At 45.0% G+C, this 15,392-nt stretch overlaps 2 protein-coding genes across 2 annotated transcripts; both read right to left on the bottom strand.

Annotated features, from left to right (window-relative positions):
- Positions 1–6,226: 6,226 nt before the first annotated feature.
- Positions 6,227–7,666, bottom strand: LOC123515866. The gene has a single exon (XM_045274750.1). The coding sequence runs from the start codon at positions 7,664–7,666 to the stop codon at positions 6,227–6,229; it is 1,440 nt and encodes a 479-aa protein (XP_045130685.1).
- Positions 7,667–7,687: 21 nt separating this feature from the next.
- On the bottom strand, positions 7,688–8,857 carry LOC123515864. The gene has a single exon (XM_045274749.1). It carries the CDS (start codon positions 8,855–8,857, stop codon positions 7,688–7,690), a length of 1,170 nt encoding a protein of 389 aa, XP_045130684.1.
- Positions 8,858–15,392: the final 6,535 nt, after the last annotated feature.

Genomic DNA, 15,392 nt, shown 5'->3' with positions numbered 1-15,392 from the left:
CAGCTGTAGGTGTTTTTCATTGCGTTCTACGGGAGGTGTCTTATTTGAAAGCGTCTGCTTAATTTTGGATTCCCGATGCATGACGACCCGTGCTTTAGGATACCTATTTGTTTATTTTATTTATTTTTTTGCTCTCTTTTTTTTTTTTAAACCAGGTCAGTCTACACACAATGAAGTGTTTTAGGTGAATAAAAGTATGTCCGATGAATAAACATATTCACCATTTTTGCTTCTCTTCCTCTTCTTAAACTTTATATTAGAGTTAAGAAGATTTTCGTCATACTTTCACTTGTGTCTCTTCTCTCCTCTCCATTCCCTTGTCCAACATTGAGTATCCCACCCATATGACATCGTTTCTCTCCCTCTCACAGACGCGGAGGGACGGACCCAGCACCGAGAGAAGGAGCAACAGGATGAGAAGCAGAACCTGTGTGTCTGAGGTGAGTGTTGTAAGGGGGTGGAAGTGACAGACACGCTTGCCCTCTTTCTCCCTCTCTCTCTTTCTAGCCTTAGTAAAGTGGCCCTTATTCAGAAACGCTTTCTCTCTCTCTCTCTCTCTCTCTCTCTCTCTCTCTCTCTCTCTCTCTCTCTCAAAGGCCACAGAGATGATTTACCAGATTTTCAAGACTGTTTCTCCTTTTGATTACGCAGAAATCTTGTTGATCTATCGCCAAAACTATAAGAAAGAAAAAAGAACTTGACAAATTTAGTGGAAGTGCAGCCAGGAAGTTATTTGTATTATGCTTTGAATATGTAGTGAATATGTGTGTGTTTCACTATTTGATCTGCTGCAGTCTCTGACGAAACAGCCAGACGTTACCCTACGGAACGAGCTCAGAGCTCATTATTTCCGATCTTCGGATAGGCCTGAGACCAGGCACACACCACACACCGGGACAACAAGGTCATAACTCCTCGATTTACATTCCGTACCTACTCACTGCTAGGTGAACAGGGGCTACACGTGAAAGGAGACACACCCAAATATCTCCACCCGGCCGTGGAATCGAACCCCGGTCCTCTGGCTTGTGAAACCAGCGCTCTAACCACTGAGCTACCGGGCGTGTGTGTGTGTGTGTGTGTGTGTGTGAGAGAGAGAGAGAGAGAGAGAGAGAGAGAGAGAGAGAGAGAGAGAGAGAAGTTTAGTAGTTTATGTGTACTTAAAAACTCTTCACAAAATGCAGGTCACCCTCTTTAACCTTCCTCACCTCCTTCTGTTCCCTCTTCTTGATTATGTCCATCCACCACACCACGCCTTTTTTACCAGTACTCTCTCTCTCTCTCTCTCTCTCTCTCTCTCTCTCTCTCTCTCTCTCTCTCTCTCTCTCTCTCTCTCTCTCTGCAATTACTTTACAACAAAAACTGCTGCTGCTACTACTACTACTACTGCTGCTGCTGCTGCTGCTGCTGCTGCTGCTGCTGCTGCTGCTACTACTACTACTACTACTACTACTACTACTACTACTGCTACTACTACTACTACTACTACTACTACTACTTTTTGCTTAGTTAGATGATTTTGCTTTTTCTTTGTTCTTTTTTTTTTTCTTTTATATTATTTATTTGTTTTATTTTCATATCAGGGTTGGCACTTTGTGGGATTTTTCCACAAATCTGTGGGAGAAACAGAGCTACGTTGGAGGTGTCGTGAGAACTAAGATTTTGTGGGAATTTCGTGGAAATTTTTGTAAATTCATGGAAATTTGACAAAAATATTGAATAATGTTTAATATAATTATTATGCAGAGAGAGATAGATAGAGAGAGAGAGAGAGAGAGAGAGAGAGAGAGAGAGAGAGAGAGACGTGGTGAGGGATGGATGGGATGTTGGGAGGGCGCGGGGTGGGGCTGTTGGGTGACAAACCCACTGTGTACTGTTCATGTATCGAGTCAGCCGACGAGAGACTCCCTACCGCGCGCCTCGCCCCTCAGCAGAGCTCAGTTATTCTCAGACAGTAGTACCGGTTAGACATCAACATGAGTGATAAGAAATCGTATTCTCAGAGGTACCGGACTGTATGGGAGCATGATTCACGATTCAAAGGTAAATACAAGTAGATGCAATGAATGGAGTTCCCTTACCCTTGATGAGTGGCCACAAACGAGCAAGGTAAACATTGTATCATTTTGGGCAGAAGTAAGCGAAGAGAAAAACTCTGCAAGAGAGAAAGTTTATCCATATGTATCATCATTCATTGGCTTTGGCTTTACTGTCACTTCCCTTCTCAAATGCATCGGTGGAAAGAGTCTTTTCGAGAATGAGTAATATTCATTCAAAATCACGAAATCGACTACATGTTAGATCAGTTGAGGCAATTCTTCATATCACATATGGGGTAATGCGAAGTAACAAAAATTGATCATGTGCTACCTTTACGCCATCAGAAATAATGGTAAAAAAAATTTTATGCTAAAGATACTGGTTGGAAGGAAGTGGAAGAAGATGAATGGCTGGTAGATTAGGTAATAGCAATAGTGAGGTAAACATGTAATGAAAGTAATGTACATGTGATGATATATGCTACATAGATAATGTATATAGTAACATGTTAAACTTTCTCTATCCTTAATTAAATTTGTGGGATTTTTTTGTTGGAATTGTTTTCATGACGTGGAAAATCTGTGGGAGAAATGAAGCCCATCTATGGGAATTTGACAATTTTGAAGTGGCAACCCTGCATGTAAACACACACACACACACACACACACACACACACACACACGACACGGTCGAGGACGGACGCGGTGCAGACGCTCCGAGCATCAGCTCCCCACTATCTGTTGTTTGTATTGGGCGAATGTGTGGCACTCGTTTTCAGGAATACATTGTTAGAAAGGCATGAGTAAAGAAGAGATTACATCTAAATGCAGGTATGAGACCAGGGAAAGAATGCAAGAGGATGAATATGTTGATGAGGGAGAGGGGGCATTCGGAGGTTTTGATATGGCAAATACTGCCCTACATAAGAGAGTGTTAATGATTGAACGAAAATTGGATAAATGGATAAAGGAGAGTAGGGGAATTAAATAGAACGAAGAACAGGAAAAAGAGTTTCAGAAATTGAAAGAAAGGATAAAAAGAGTGGAAGAAAACGAAACTAGGCTAAGAGCAGAAAACGAGGAACTGAAAAAGGAAGTTGCTAAGTACAAGAAACAGATGGAAGATTGACTCGGTAAAGCCAAGAAAGTAAAAGAGGAGCTTAAAGATCTAGTAAACAAAGAATAGGAAAGAGTACAGGACGTGATTAAAAAAGAAGTACAGGCATGGAGAGTCCAAGATAAAGACAAGGATAATTTTCAGGAGGTAATTCAGGAACAGTTAAAAGAAAGAGATGAGAATATGGCCAACAATATGATAGGAGTCCTTAAGAAAAAAGAAAATCTGGTAAGGGAAATTGCAGAAAAAAAGAGTGTAATCATATTTGGCCTGAAAGAAAAAAATGTAAAATATAGACCAAGAAGGGAAAAAGGAAATTAAATCAGTCAAAGATCTACTAAAGAATCTAAATGACGGGGATAGACAGAACTTAGAAGAGGAGGTAGAAGAAATCCACAGAATGGGACCATATCAAGAAGGAACAGTGAGACCAAGTAAGATACTACTAAAATCACAAGCAGCAACAGAAGAAATACTATATAGAACGACAAAACTCAGAGAAACAGAAGGTTGCAAGTATATATATATATATATATATATATATATATATATATATATATATATATATATATATATATATATATATATATATATATATATAAAGAAAAATAGAAATGAGGAAGAAAGGAAGAGACACAACGAACTGGTGGCAGAAGCAAGGGAAAAAATACTGAAAGGTCAGAGGAGGAGAAGAAGTGTTGCGGCCCGCCCATACTCCACTACCATCACCTCCTCCCCTTGTTACCTCGTTCGCCACCTCTCCACCTCCCGTTCCACATCACCGTCTCATGAACCTTCCACGCCACCGTCTCATGAACCCTCCACGTCACCGTCTCATGAAGCCCCGCTACTGTCCCGAAGTTGGATTCACGCGGCCCCATTCGACTCAACTGGAAGTCAGTGGAGGTCCAGGCCTCAACCAGTGAACACAACGCCTCTTGGTCTACCGTGGGATCTACCTCACCCAGCACTTCACCTCTGCGACACCACATAAGTATCACTTCCCCTCGTCCGTTTTTTCCACATTGTCTCCATAAAGGATTAGTATTATTGTTAGGTATTAAGTTGGGTTCTTTACTGTTGTATTTATTTCTGTGTTATATGTATGTGTATGTCAGTTTCATATGTTTCATGTGATATCTATGTGTATGTCAGATTCATGTTTCAGGTTATATCTATGTGTATGTCAGTTTCATTATTGGGTTATCAAAATAGCTTTTTAAAGTGCCCCCTTTGCATTTCCTCACCAGTTGAACCTGCAGTGTTTTTTTTTATTGTTATTGTTCACCGGCTCCCCAATGCCAATCTTACCCGTTTAACCGGTGAACGTAACAATTGGCGACCGTGACAGGACCATTATAACTCTTGTTCAGTGTTCCATTTTTCCAGTGACTTTTTTTCTGTGATTACATTATTTTTTTTTTCTGTGTTTCTGTGGTGTTGTGACTTTGATGTGGTTTTTTTCTGTGACTTACTCTGCGTGTGGTTTAAATTTATCTTTGTGCGATCAAGTAGCTCCTTTTGGGTTAAAAGTGCTTCGTGACTTTCATTGGTATCGCATAGCAGTGGTAGAGCAGGAAACCAGGTAGAAAGGCGTGTTCACCGATAGCACTTATCTCTATTTTTTGCACATAGGCAGGGGTGTAATAAGTGTTATCCAAGTGTTGGGATCATCATATGTTCATGCGAACCCTCAATCCCCTCACTTTGCGGATCATTTTCTCGCTAGTTAGAATCGGCCATTTTAACTAGTCTCTCAGACTAATCCGCCTCCTTATCAATAACAAGTCTCAGTACAATTCGCTCCTCACTCTAAAGTCTCGTAACTAGAGTAATCTGGATCCCTCTTAATGCCGTTGTTAAAGGTGAACAGCAGACCCGTCACGTTTAACTCGAATATTTATTTCATTCAGTCAAAAACCTGTGAGAACACATTTACATCAACAAGTACACTGGCAGTTACAAAATCATTTCAACAACGTTTACAATGACAACTCAGCTTAATTGCTACAATGATAACTTGTCTTAATACCAGAATTACTTTATTTTTACTCATATCTCAATCACGCCTCTTACGTAACACCATCTAGGAGCGAATTACGACTAACACAATATAGGCACAGCAGTCATCAAGGTATTATATCATTCTCATTACTCGTATTTGTGAACGACCAAAGGAGGATGACAGCGAACTTACGTGTTTGGGGTCTTCTATAAGACAAGGGTGAGCTCGACCTTCCTCGCCTTCACCACACCACACCTTCCTCTGTGGGGTCGAAACGTAGTCTGCCCCTTCCTGAGGTGCTGGGGTGTAATCTGGGGCCTCGTTCCTTTGTCATCATCAGGAACTCTCTATGTTCTTATCTGTCCCGAGTGCCCTCGCGACCCCTAGGGTCATACTCTCTCCGTCATGTAGGCCCAACTCAGCATCCCTTCCGTTAACGGCCGACAGTTTTGTAAACACATGTGATGTATACTTCTCACCTTTACTCCTATATGTACTCATTATGTACTATCCTTGTGATGCTGCTCCACATTTTACTCTTAATCCAGTACCTTAAACTTATGCATGCTTTGTTTCTGCGCCACGGTGATAACACTCCCCCTGTCGGGCTTCGTCCGGAATACCTTCAGAGGCTCCCGACCCCTTCCAGCAGACAGAGTTTTGTAATTGGACGCACCAATACTGACTCCTTTGTCTGCACTTTGGCCTTTCGCACAAGGCCGTCTGCGCTAGGCATTGTTTCGAGGACTCTCCCTAATAACCACTGACTTCTTGGGAGGGGGTGTTCTGCTATGATGACCACGTCACCGACTTTCAGGTTGCGGTGGCTCTTAATGGCTTTCTGCCTCCAGCGCAGTGTTGGTAAATACTCCTTCACCCATCGTTTCCAGAACTGATCTGCCAGGAACTGTGCATGTTTCCATCGCCTTCGGTATGTCTCTGCCACAGATATGTCATCCCTGGGCATTGGCGTATTGCCTTCCAGTCAGAGAAAGTGGAAAGGTGTGAGTGCTTCTAGATCTTTCGGGTCGTCTGAGACTGGGGTGAGGGGTCACCCATTTATTATCAAAAGGTGGAAAGTCGTTCATCATCAAGTATCTGATTACCAACCACCGCCAAGAACACCTTCTTTACAGTGCGGATTTGACATTCCCAGACTCCACCCATGTGAGGGGCTGCAGGTGGGATGAACTCCCATTCTATCTGTCGTTGTAGGATTGTATCTCTTATCCGTTTGCTGTCATTCCAATTGTTCTTTGCCTCCCGCAATTCTCTGTGAGCGCCTACCAGGTTCGTCCCATTGTCAGACCTCAGGCGTCTTGGGGTTCCTCTGCAGGAACTGAATCTGCTTAACGTGTTGATGAATGAGTCTGCGTCCAGTGATGGGAGAACTTCCAAGTGTATGGCACGAGAGGTCAGGCATGTGAAGAGACAACCCCATCTTTTTGCCCGTGTCTGGCCTCGTTTCACTATGAAAGGTCCGAAGCAGTCTGTTCCCGTGTAAGTGAATGGCCTCTCTCCTGGTATGAGGCGATCCTCGGGCAGGTTTGCTTGCCTCTGCTCTAGCGGTTTCCACTTACATCGTCGGCAGATCACACACGTGTGGAGGATCTTGTCGATAGTAAGGCGTCCTTTTGGTATCCAGTAGTCCTCTCGCAACATGGCCAAGGTGTGTTCTCGCCCCGAGTGACCAGACCTTATCGAGTGTACGTTCCTGATTATGAGCTCTGTGATAAATCCGTCTGTAGGGAGGAAGATGGGGTTCTTGTGGTCTGGATGGAGGATAGCATAGTCTAGTCTACCCCCTACTCGTAACAGTCCTTCGTTATCTAGATAAGGCTCCAGTCTATACAAAGGGCCAGTAGTAATTTGTCGCCCCCTTTTCAACATGCTCACCTCTTGAGGAAAGCGTCTTAGTTGTGTAGCCCGTAGAATTGCCAGACGAGCCTTTTCCATTTCTCCTACTGACAACTGGCCTTTGTCACATGCAGTCTTGTTGGATCTTGCTACGCACCACTGTATGAATCGTCTGAGCCATGCAACGGTTTTCTGTAACTGATACCATGATGAGTACTGCGCCCACAATGTCTTTATGATGTCACTATCCCTTCCTGCTGCTGTAGTTGCCAAACATATGGAAGTTTTCTTCACTTCCGGGCCATCAGCCGTAATATCTGGGATTGTTAGTGTTATCTGTGGCCAATCTTCTTCCTTCAAGGCGAGGAATGTGGGGCCTTGGATCCATCGACACTCATCATGCAGTTCACTTCCCAGTATTCCACGGCTAGCATCATCTGCTGGATTGAGTGTCGACCTAACGTGGCGCCATTGACAGATGTTTGAGTATTCACTTATGGTAGCCACTCTGTTGGCTACGAAGGTGTGGAAGAGTCTCTCAGTGTTTCGTATGTATTGAAGAACTGCCATGCTGTCCGTCCAAAACACCGAGTCCACCATTTCGATGTCTAGTTCTTCTTTCAATTGTCTGTCAGTCCGAGCCGCCATCGTAGCTGCACATAATTCTAATCACGGAATTGTCTGTTGCCTCATTGGTGCTAGTTTGGCTTTGCCGAACAGAAAGGTTACGTGGTGGCGTCCGTTTTTGTCCGTCAGTCTCAGGTAGGACACTGTTCCATATGCCTGTTGTGAGGCATCACAGAAATTATGTATTTGAGCCGTATGTAGAGGTGATATCCTCTCTAGCCAGTAGCACCTTGGGATCCGGACTTCTTCTCGCCCATTCCAATCGCCCAGCCATTTTCTCCACAAGGCTACGTTCGGCTCAGTCAGAGGTTTGTCCCATCCTGCTTGTCTTCTACATTCATCTTGGAAAATCAATTTCGCTCTGATGAGCACAGAAGCCAAGACACCCAAAGGGTCATATATAGAACTAATCATGCTTAAAAGACCTCGCTTCGTTTCCGGTTTTTGTGGCGTTTGGGCTCGAACAGCAAGTTCATCTGCCTCTAGGTCCCAAAGGACTCCCAGCACCCTCTCAGAGGGTAGTCGGCCGTCCTTGAGGGTGATCTCTCTCACTCCTGTAGCCCTCTCTGTTTGAGGTATGGTGTTGAGTACTGACTTATCATTGCAGATCCATTTTGTCAGCCTGAAACCTCCTTTACTCAAGACTCGTCGCAGTTGATGTGTCACCTTTATGGCTTTGTCCAGAGAGGGTACCGAAATTAGGAGATCGTCGACATAAAAGCTGTGTCTGGCATGTTCAACGTCTTCGGTGACCTCTTGCTCATAATCCTTGAACGTCTTCTGGAGTGCATATCCAGCACAAGACGGACTCCAAACTCTGCCAAAGAGATGTACTGTCATCCAGTAGGTGGTGGGTTCTCGTGTATAGTCACCATCCATCCACCAAAGGAACTGGAGGACGTCATGATCTTCCGGCACCATCTTCACTTGATGAAACATAGATTCAATGTCAGCCATGAGAGCTATCTTATGGTGCCGAAACCTAAGAAGGACGCCCATCAGCTTGTTGTTGAGGTCCGGCCCTTGCATTACTTGGCTATTTAAGGAGATGGAGTGGTAGGTCGCCGCACAATCGAATACTATCCTCACCTTCCCTGGTTTGTTCTGGTTCAGGACTGGGTGATGAGGTAAGTACCAGATCTTTCCGGGCCTTCCTGTCTGTGTAGGTTGTGGAAGCCTTTCTGCGTAACCTGCTTCTACTAACTGTCGCATTTCTTTGTCGTATTTATCAAGTAGGTTTGGGCGTTGTTGAAGACGCTTCATAAGCCCTCGCAAGCGGTGTACAGCGAGTTCCCTGTTGTCCGGTAGTCGTGGACCCTCTCCTCGGAATGGTATAGGAAGTTGGTAATGGCCCTTAACGGTATCAATTGTTCTTGACCACAAATTGATGACTCTTTTGTCTTCGACCGAAGAAGCTCCTTTCTCTTTACACACAAAGTCTTGGTTCCATATGGCCTTAATCTGTTCTTCCAGATGGGTCTCGGTCTTTGCGACAAGGGAATGGCATTCGCTGCTGTGACCACCAATTCATTCACTCTCATGGGCCCATTGACAGTCCAGCCCAGACAAGTGCGCATTGCAAAGGCATCTCCGGACTTTCCTGTCCTCACTTCCAGAGGTATAAAGGCTTGGGGTGCGTCCATGCCTATCACCAACTCTACTCTGCTCGGTGTTCGACTTGGTGGGATACCCTTAGGGTGTGACCATTCCGCTACATTTTCCGGTTTGGCGACTGCTTTCACTAGTGCTTTTGGGAGATAGTTCACAAGTAATGCTCAAAGAATCGTGATGGATTTCCGTCTTCTGGTACCCAAGCTTTCCACGACTATATCTATCTCTTCCGCCTTCATCCCTGGACGGATCTCTCCCAACTCACCTAGTATTGTATCCACTGAAAAAGTACACGGGTGCCCCTTGGCTTGTATCTCAGAAGCCAGGCTCTTGGTACAGTAGGTTCTGTCACTGCCTGTATCTAACAGGGCCCCCGTTAGGGTACTTACTCCGTTATTCAGTCTTGTCCTCACAGACACCCACATTATAGGGAGGGCAATACTGTCGTGACCTTTCTGTCACATGGCACTTGTATTTTTCTGCTCTCCATGGGTGTTACTGCTGGCCATGGGTTTGTCACGCCGTTCATGGTCCTGTTCTTTCGCCATCATGATGATTCTCCGTTCACCTCTGCCATCTTCTCTCTTGATTTCTACATCGATCATCGACGCCTCAGGAGCGCAGTTGTTAAATTGCATCTTTCGTTGTTTGTTACCTTCCGGTTTATTCCGCCAGTCACCTGAGTTACCTGATGTCCTAGGGGTGATGAAGTGTAAGAGGGATGAGTGGCTACAACTGCAACCTTCAACTCCGCATGGTTTACGTAGCCAACACTCCGACATGCGGTGACCTTGTCGAAGACAGGCATAACATCGTCTTTCGTCTCTGATGTATGTTGATCTCGCCTTTACTGACATCCCAAGGAATGCTCAACACCCGTGCAGAGAGTGTGCATCTTCACACAAAGGACCTGTATCCGTATTTCGTCCTTCTTCCTTCGTTACCATCGTTAAACTGATCTGCTTCCTCTTTTGGGAGGGGAAGGAAGCGGCAGCTTTGTTTTGATTCTTGCTCATCATGTCTTTCTTCTGTAGCTTAGCCGTCGTCCGTGACCTGGTCAGCATGTCCTGAAGGAAGCTCTGTAACCATTCTACACCTGAGAAAGCTCCACAATGGTTCTTAGCGTAAGCATACACTTGTGCGTTGTATTCGTCTCTCAGTTTACCCTTGAATCTTTCGGCAATGTGACACATTGCATCGTCAGTATCCACTTCTTTCAACTGTCCTAATCCTCGCAGGACAGACACACAGTTTACAAGATCATGTGTCAAGTGGGCGAGATTTTGGGTCTCATGTAGATCCATGCTTGGGCCATAGCGGACCCTTTGAGTAAGTTCTCGAACATACGTCCACGTATCACCGTGTGCTTGATATAACACTTCGAGGGCTTGTCTATCCTTCCTTTGGATCTCGTACACACCCTTTTCCGTGTAGAGCTTCTTTGACAGGTCCCTCGTAGGCCTCAATGAGCAGTCTGAGCTTCATTCTATCCGATACGGCAGCGGCATCCACGTAGTCCAGAAAGGCTTCTTTAAACTGCCAATAGTCACCACAATTTCCCCCTGTAAACCTGGGGTTCGGTAGGCATTGCAGTTTCATAGTGCTCTTCATTTCCTTTACGTCAATCCTAACGGTTTTGATGGACTGCGATATGCTCTGCTCGCTGCTTGTTCCCATTTCACTCTCCCTTTCTCCCTTACATAGCTCCAGTGACAGGCCACTCCCTCGTGGACCATCGCACCTCTGCACCGGGTGACGTATAGGAATGACTCCAGAAGGTCCATTCTCCAGCTCTTCCCTTGTCCTTCCTTGGTCGTTGTCACTCTCCCCCTGGTTGAGTTCCTCCCCCTGCTTCTGCAGCAAGGCTCCTCCTTGTCCCTCATCGGGAGTAACTCTGCTCGTAAGCGCTAGTCCACCAAGTTCCTTAAAGCGTTCCATGAACGTTTGTGCTTGTCTCATAATTTCTTCCATCTGTTCGTATATCTGTCAATACCGTTCAGTAATTGTGCTGGCTTCTCCACTTGCCTCCCATTGTTTGAGAGGCAGCTGTCTGGGATCATCTGACGTGGCTATAACGTTGATATCTTCCAGTTCTTCAGGGGCAGTTCCAGGAGAATCTTGTGTGCTCTTGGTTGTGACCTCGTTCAGTGATGTTTCTTTGTCCATCTTTGTTCCTCAAACCTGAGTGGGAGTCTGTGGCTCTTTGCTTTGGCGCTTCGATGGTTCTCCTTTCAGCTATATTGAGCTATATTGAAGCCGCCCTGTTCCGTCTTTGCAGCTGTGTTGAAGCTACTTAGACCGTCTTTGAAGCTATATTGAAGCCGTTTTTATCGTCTTTGAAGCTATATTGAAGCTACTTATACCGTCTTTGAAGCTGTACTGAAGCAACTGCTGTACTGAAGCAACTTTGAAGCTGTACTGAAGCGAGACCGACACCTCTCTGCCGAGGCTGTCGCTGAAGCCGTTTTGAAGCCTTCTCAACAGAATTCTTTTCGTTACCTCTCAGCTGTCTGACGTTTAATGTGGCCCACGACTAACTTATCGTACAATGGCACGTGGTGGGAGGGTGATAACGCCACTGAGAGGAAAAAAACTGACATTTACGTTATAGTGCAAGCTTTGGGGAAAAACTCCTTAACGTGATCACGATTGCCACTGCCGGTGCACCATCATGTGCAGACATTGATTGGCAATAAAGTTTAATACTACGGGGGCCACAGTAAATCAACCAGACGCTTAAGAATTACGTGGATCGCACTCTTGCACCTTCCACACTGCTGTCTGCTGTCAACGTCTCCCTCATTCTTTCCGTGTCGTGGGGGTTGTGAAAATTAGCTCAACAAATAACGTCCCGTATAGCTCACTAATTTCACAACACGCACTACCAAGTTATCACTCTTACCACCATACGCGTATCACTATACTTTGACCTTGCATCGGCATCTCAAGCGATTAAGGTACAACCAATTCTGGCTAATAAATATTCACACTTGCACTCGCTTGTCAACTAGAGTCACCCAGCGTGCCTCGCCAGTCTCGCCCACTGTAATGTATACGTATGCACTAACACACTCACTCCTCAGTTACCGTGCGAGGGAGAAGGACCCGCTCCTCCGCCTCGCACCGGTCGCCAGCAAGGGTGTAGCGGTGACGAGCCCTTCACTCGCTCACTACTCCCTGCCCCGAACACAACTTAACTTCTCCGCTCTCCTCCGCGGGTGGGTGGCGCGGCTCGTGCCCGCTCTACTCGCGCTGGGGCACACCGACGCCTGGCCGGGTCCAAACCTCCCCGGTCTGGCATGACACACACACACACACGCAGCTCACTGGGTCTTCTGCTTATCTCGAAGGCGCCCTGGGCGAGAAACAATAAAGACTCCACGTTTTTTACTGTTAAAGGTGAACAGCAAACCCGTCACGTTTGACTCGAATATTTATTTCATTCGGTCAAAAACCTGTGAGAACACATTTACGTCAACAAGTACACTGGCAGTTACAAAAACATTTCAACAATGTTTACAATGACAACTCAGCTTAATTGCTACAATGATAACTTGTCTTAATACCAGAATTACTTTATCTTTACTCATATCTCAATCACGCCTCCTACGTAACACCATCTAGGAGCGAATTACGACTAACACAATATAGGCACAAACAGCAGTCATCAAGGTATTATCATATCATTCTCATTACTCGTACACGTGAACGACCAAAGACAAGGGTGAGCTCGACCTTCCTCGCCTTCACCACACCACACCTTCCTCTGTGGGGTCAAAACGTAGTCTGCCCCTTCCTGAGGTGCTGGGGTGTAATCTGGGGCCTCATTCCTTCGTCATCATCAGGAACTCTCTATGTTCTTATCTGTCCCGAGCGCCCTCGTGACCCCTAGGATCGTACTCTCTCCGTCATGTAGGCCCAACTCAGCATCCTTTCCATTAACGGCCGACAGTTTTGTAAACACATGTGATGTATACTTCTCACCTTTACTCCTATATGTACTCATTATGTACTATCCTTGTGATGCTGCTCCACATTTTACTCTTAATCCAGTACCTTAAACTTATGCATGCTTTGTTTCTGCGCCACGGCGATGACGGCCATAATTCTCTAGTTTATCCCCCTCATTAGTGATTGCACTCATAAGTGTTTACTTAAGTATAATCTAGGTAATTTCCAAGGTTGCCTTTATTATCACTCTGCCAAGTTCCTCACTTAAGTAATTCACTTATCATTTTTGTTGTTGTTGTTTAACATCTATTTAATATGGCTTCCGCTCAGTTTAACGTTGAAGATTTTTGTGCTGACCCTTCTCTGGAACAACTTAAAGGTGCTAATATAAAAAAGGACGAGTGGAAGACCATCGCTAAACATTTTGATGTTCCCATCACGTCTCAGATGACTAAAGAGGTCATTAAGAATGTAGTTGTTGAACATCTAGTGCAAGAAGGTCAGTTGCTAGGAAATGCCATAGAAGAGTTAACTCCCATGTCAGCCTCTACGAGGACTATAATACACAGTCCCCAGGAAGAACAGGATAAGAGTAGGATAAGTCAGTGGGAAATTGAGAAGCTTAGACTAGAATACCGGATGCATGAAAAACAAATGCAACTACAGGCAGAAAAGGAAGAGAGAGAATTACAGGAAAAACAAATGCAACTACAGGCAGAAAAGGAAGAGAGAGAATTTCAGTTACAACTTAAAAGGCAGGAGAAAGAGTTAGAAATTCAGGAGTTAGCCCTACGAAATGACGCTAAGTTTAGAGGGGAAGAAATAGATATAAAGAAAAAGTTAGCAAGCTTTAATCCTGCTACAGCTGCTCCGCTAGTTCCCCCTTTTGATGAATCTGATGTTGACGGGTCATTTCGCGCTTTTGAGAGCATTGCTAATAGGAATAAATGGCCCAAGGATCAGTGGGTGTCTCTCCTTGTCCCTAAGCTAGTAGGAAAAGCTTATAGGGTATACAACGGCCTTAGTGATGAGGTAGAATATGAAGAGATCAAAGGTAACATTCTAGACGCCTACTCTATCACTTCTGATGGATACAGACAACAGTTCCGAAAGTATGTGAAACCAGACTCTCACACCTATGTTGAATTTGCTAGTGAGAAACTAAGACAATTTAAGAAATGGTTAGCCGCCCTTAACATTACCACCTTTTCGGAGTTGCTCAATCTAATGGTCCTGGAAGAATGGAAGAACAAGTTACCCTTTAATATTCTGAGGCATGTGGAAGAACGGGAGAGAGTGATCTTATGTCTGCCGCTAAAGTGGCTGATGCGTTTGCTTTGTTGATGGGATCCCTGGGTAGTAGAGGTCGTGGTTCACTATCTAATGTTAGGTCCTCCTTTGGGGAAGGTTTTGGGGCGTGGTGGTAAGCCGACCGGATTCTCGCCAAATGCATATAATTCCCCCTGGTGTACATACTGTAAGAAACCAGGACACACGATCCAAAAATGTAGACACCCAAATTGCAAGGCCTCTCAACGTCAACTTTCTTTTGTGGCCCCTAAACCTAACACATTTGAGAACAAGAAACCAGTGGCCCTAGCTAACCCTGTCAACTCTCCTCTAGAACTTTATGACTCGTACATGTATCAAGGTAAAGTGTCCCTGACTGATGGTAAAGACAAGGCAATAAATGTCAAGGTTCTGCGTGATACAGGTGCTGCCCAATCCATCTTAAGGGAAGATGTCATCCCTAACATCAAACAGGCTTTCACTGGGGAGAAGGTGATCCTTACAGGTCTCGAATCACAGCTCTCCTATCCCTTGGCTAATATTAGCTTACAGTGCCCGTTCATTTCAGGAGAGGTTGTGGTAGCCATTAAACCTGGTGAACTGCCAGTACCGGGGTACATCTTGTACTGGGTAATGATCTTGCGGGTAACTTGGCTGTTCCAAACTTAATTGTTCTTGATTCTCCCTTAACAGAAAGTCCCACTAAGACCCTGGACGAAACATCCCCTCACTTCTTCCCAGTGTGTGCAGTCACCAGGTCTCAGTCCAAGTCCCCTGCCCTTTCACCACCTCCTCCACCAATGATTGCCTCTACTGACAACTTGTACAATAACATCATTTCAAAGGAGAATTTGATTAATGCTCAGGAACAGGATCTCACTTTGGCTAAGATCAG

Source organism: Portunus trituberculatus, chromosome 40 (assembly GCF_017591435.1).
Source record: "Portunus trituberculatus isolate SZX2019 chromosome 40, ASM1759143v1, whole genome shotgun sequence".
NCBI lineage: Eukaryota > Metazoa > Arthropoda > Malacostraca > Decapoda > Portunidae > Portunus > Portunus trituberculatus.
The sequence above is the reverse complement of the archived record's forward strand: the minus strand, read 5'-3'. Positions and strand labels throughout refer to the sequence as shown.

Bases quoted from the DNA above. Each gene is read 5' to 3' on its own strand.
- LOC123515866 (XM_045274750.1), bottom strand. From the start codon at position 7,666: ATGGCGGCTCGGACTGACAGACAATTGAAAGAAGAACTAGACATCGAA.
- LOC123515864 (XM_045274749.1), bottom strand. From the start codon at position 8,857: ATGCGACAGTTAGTAGAAGCAGGTTACGCAGAAAGGCTTCCACAACCT.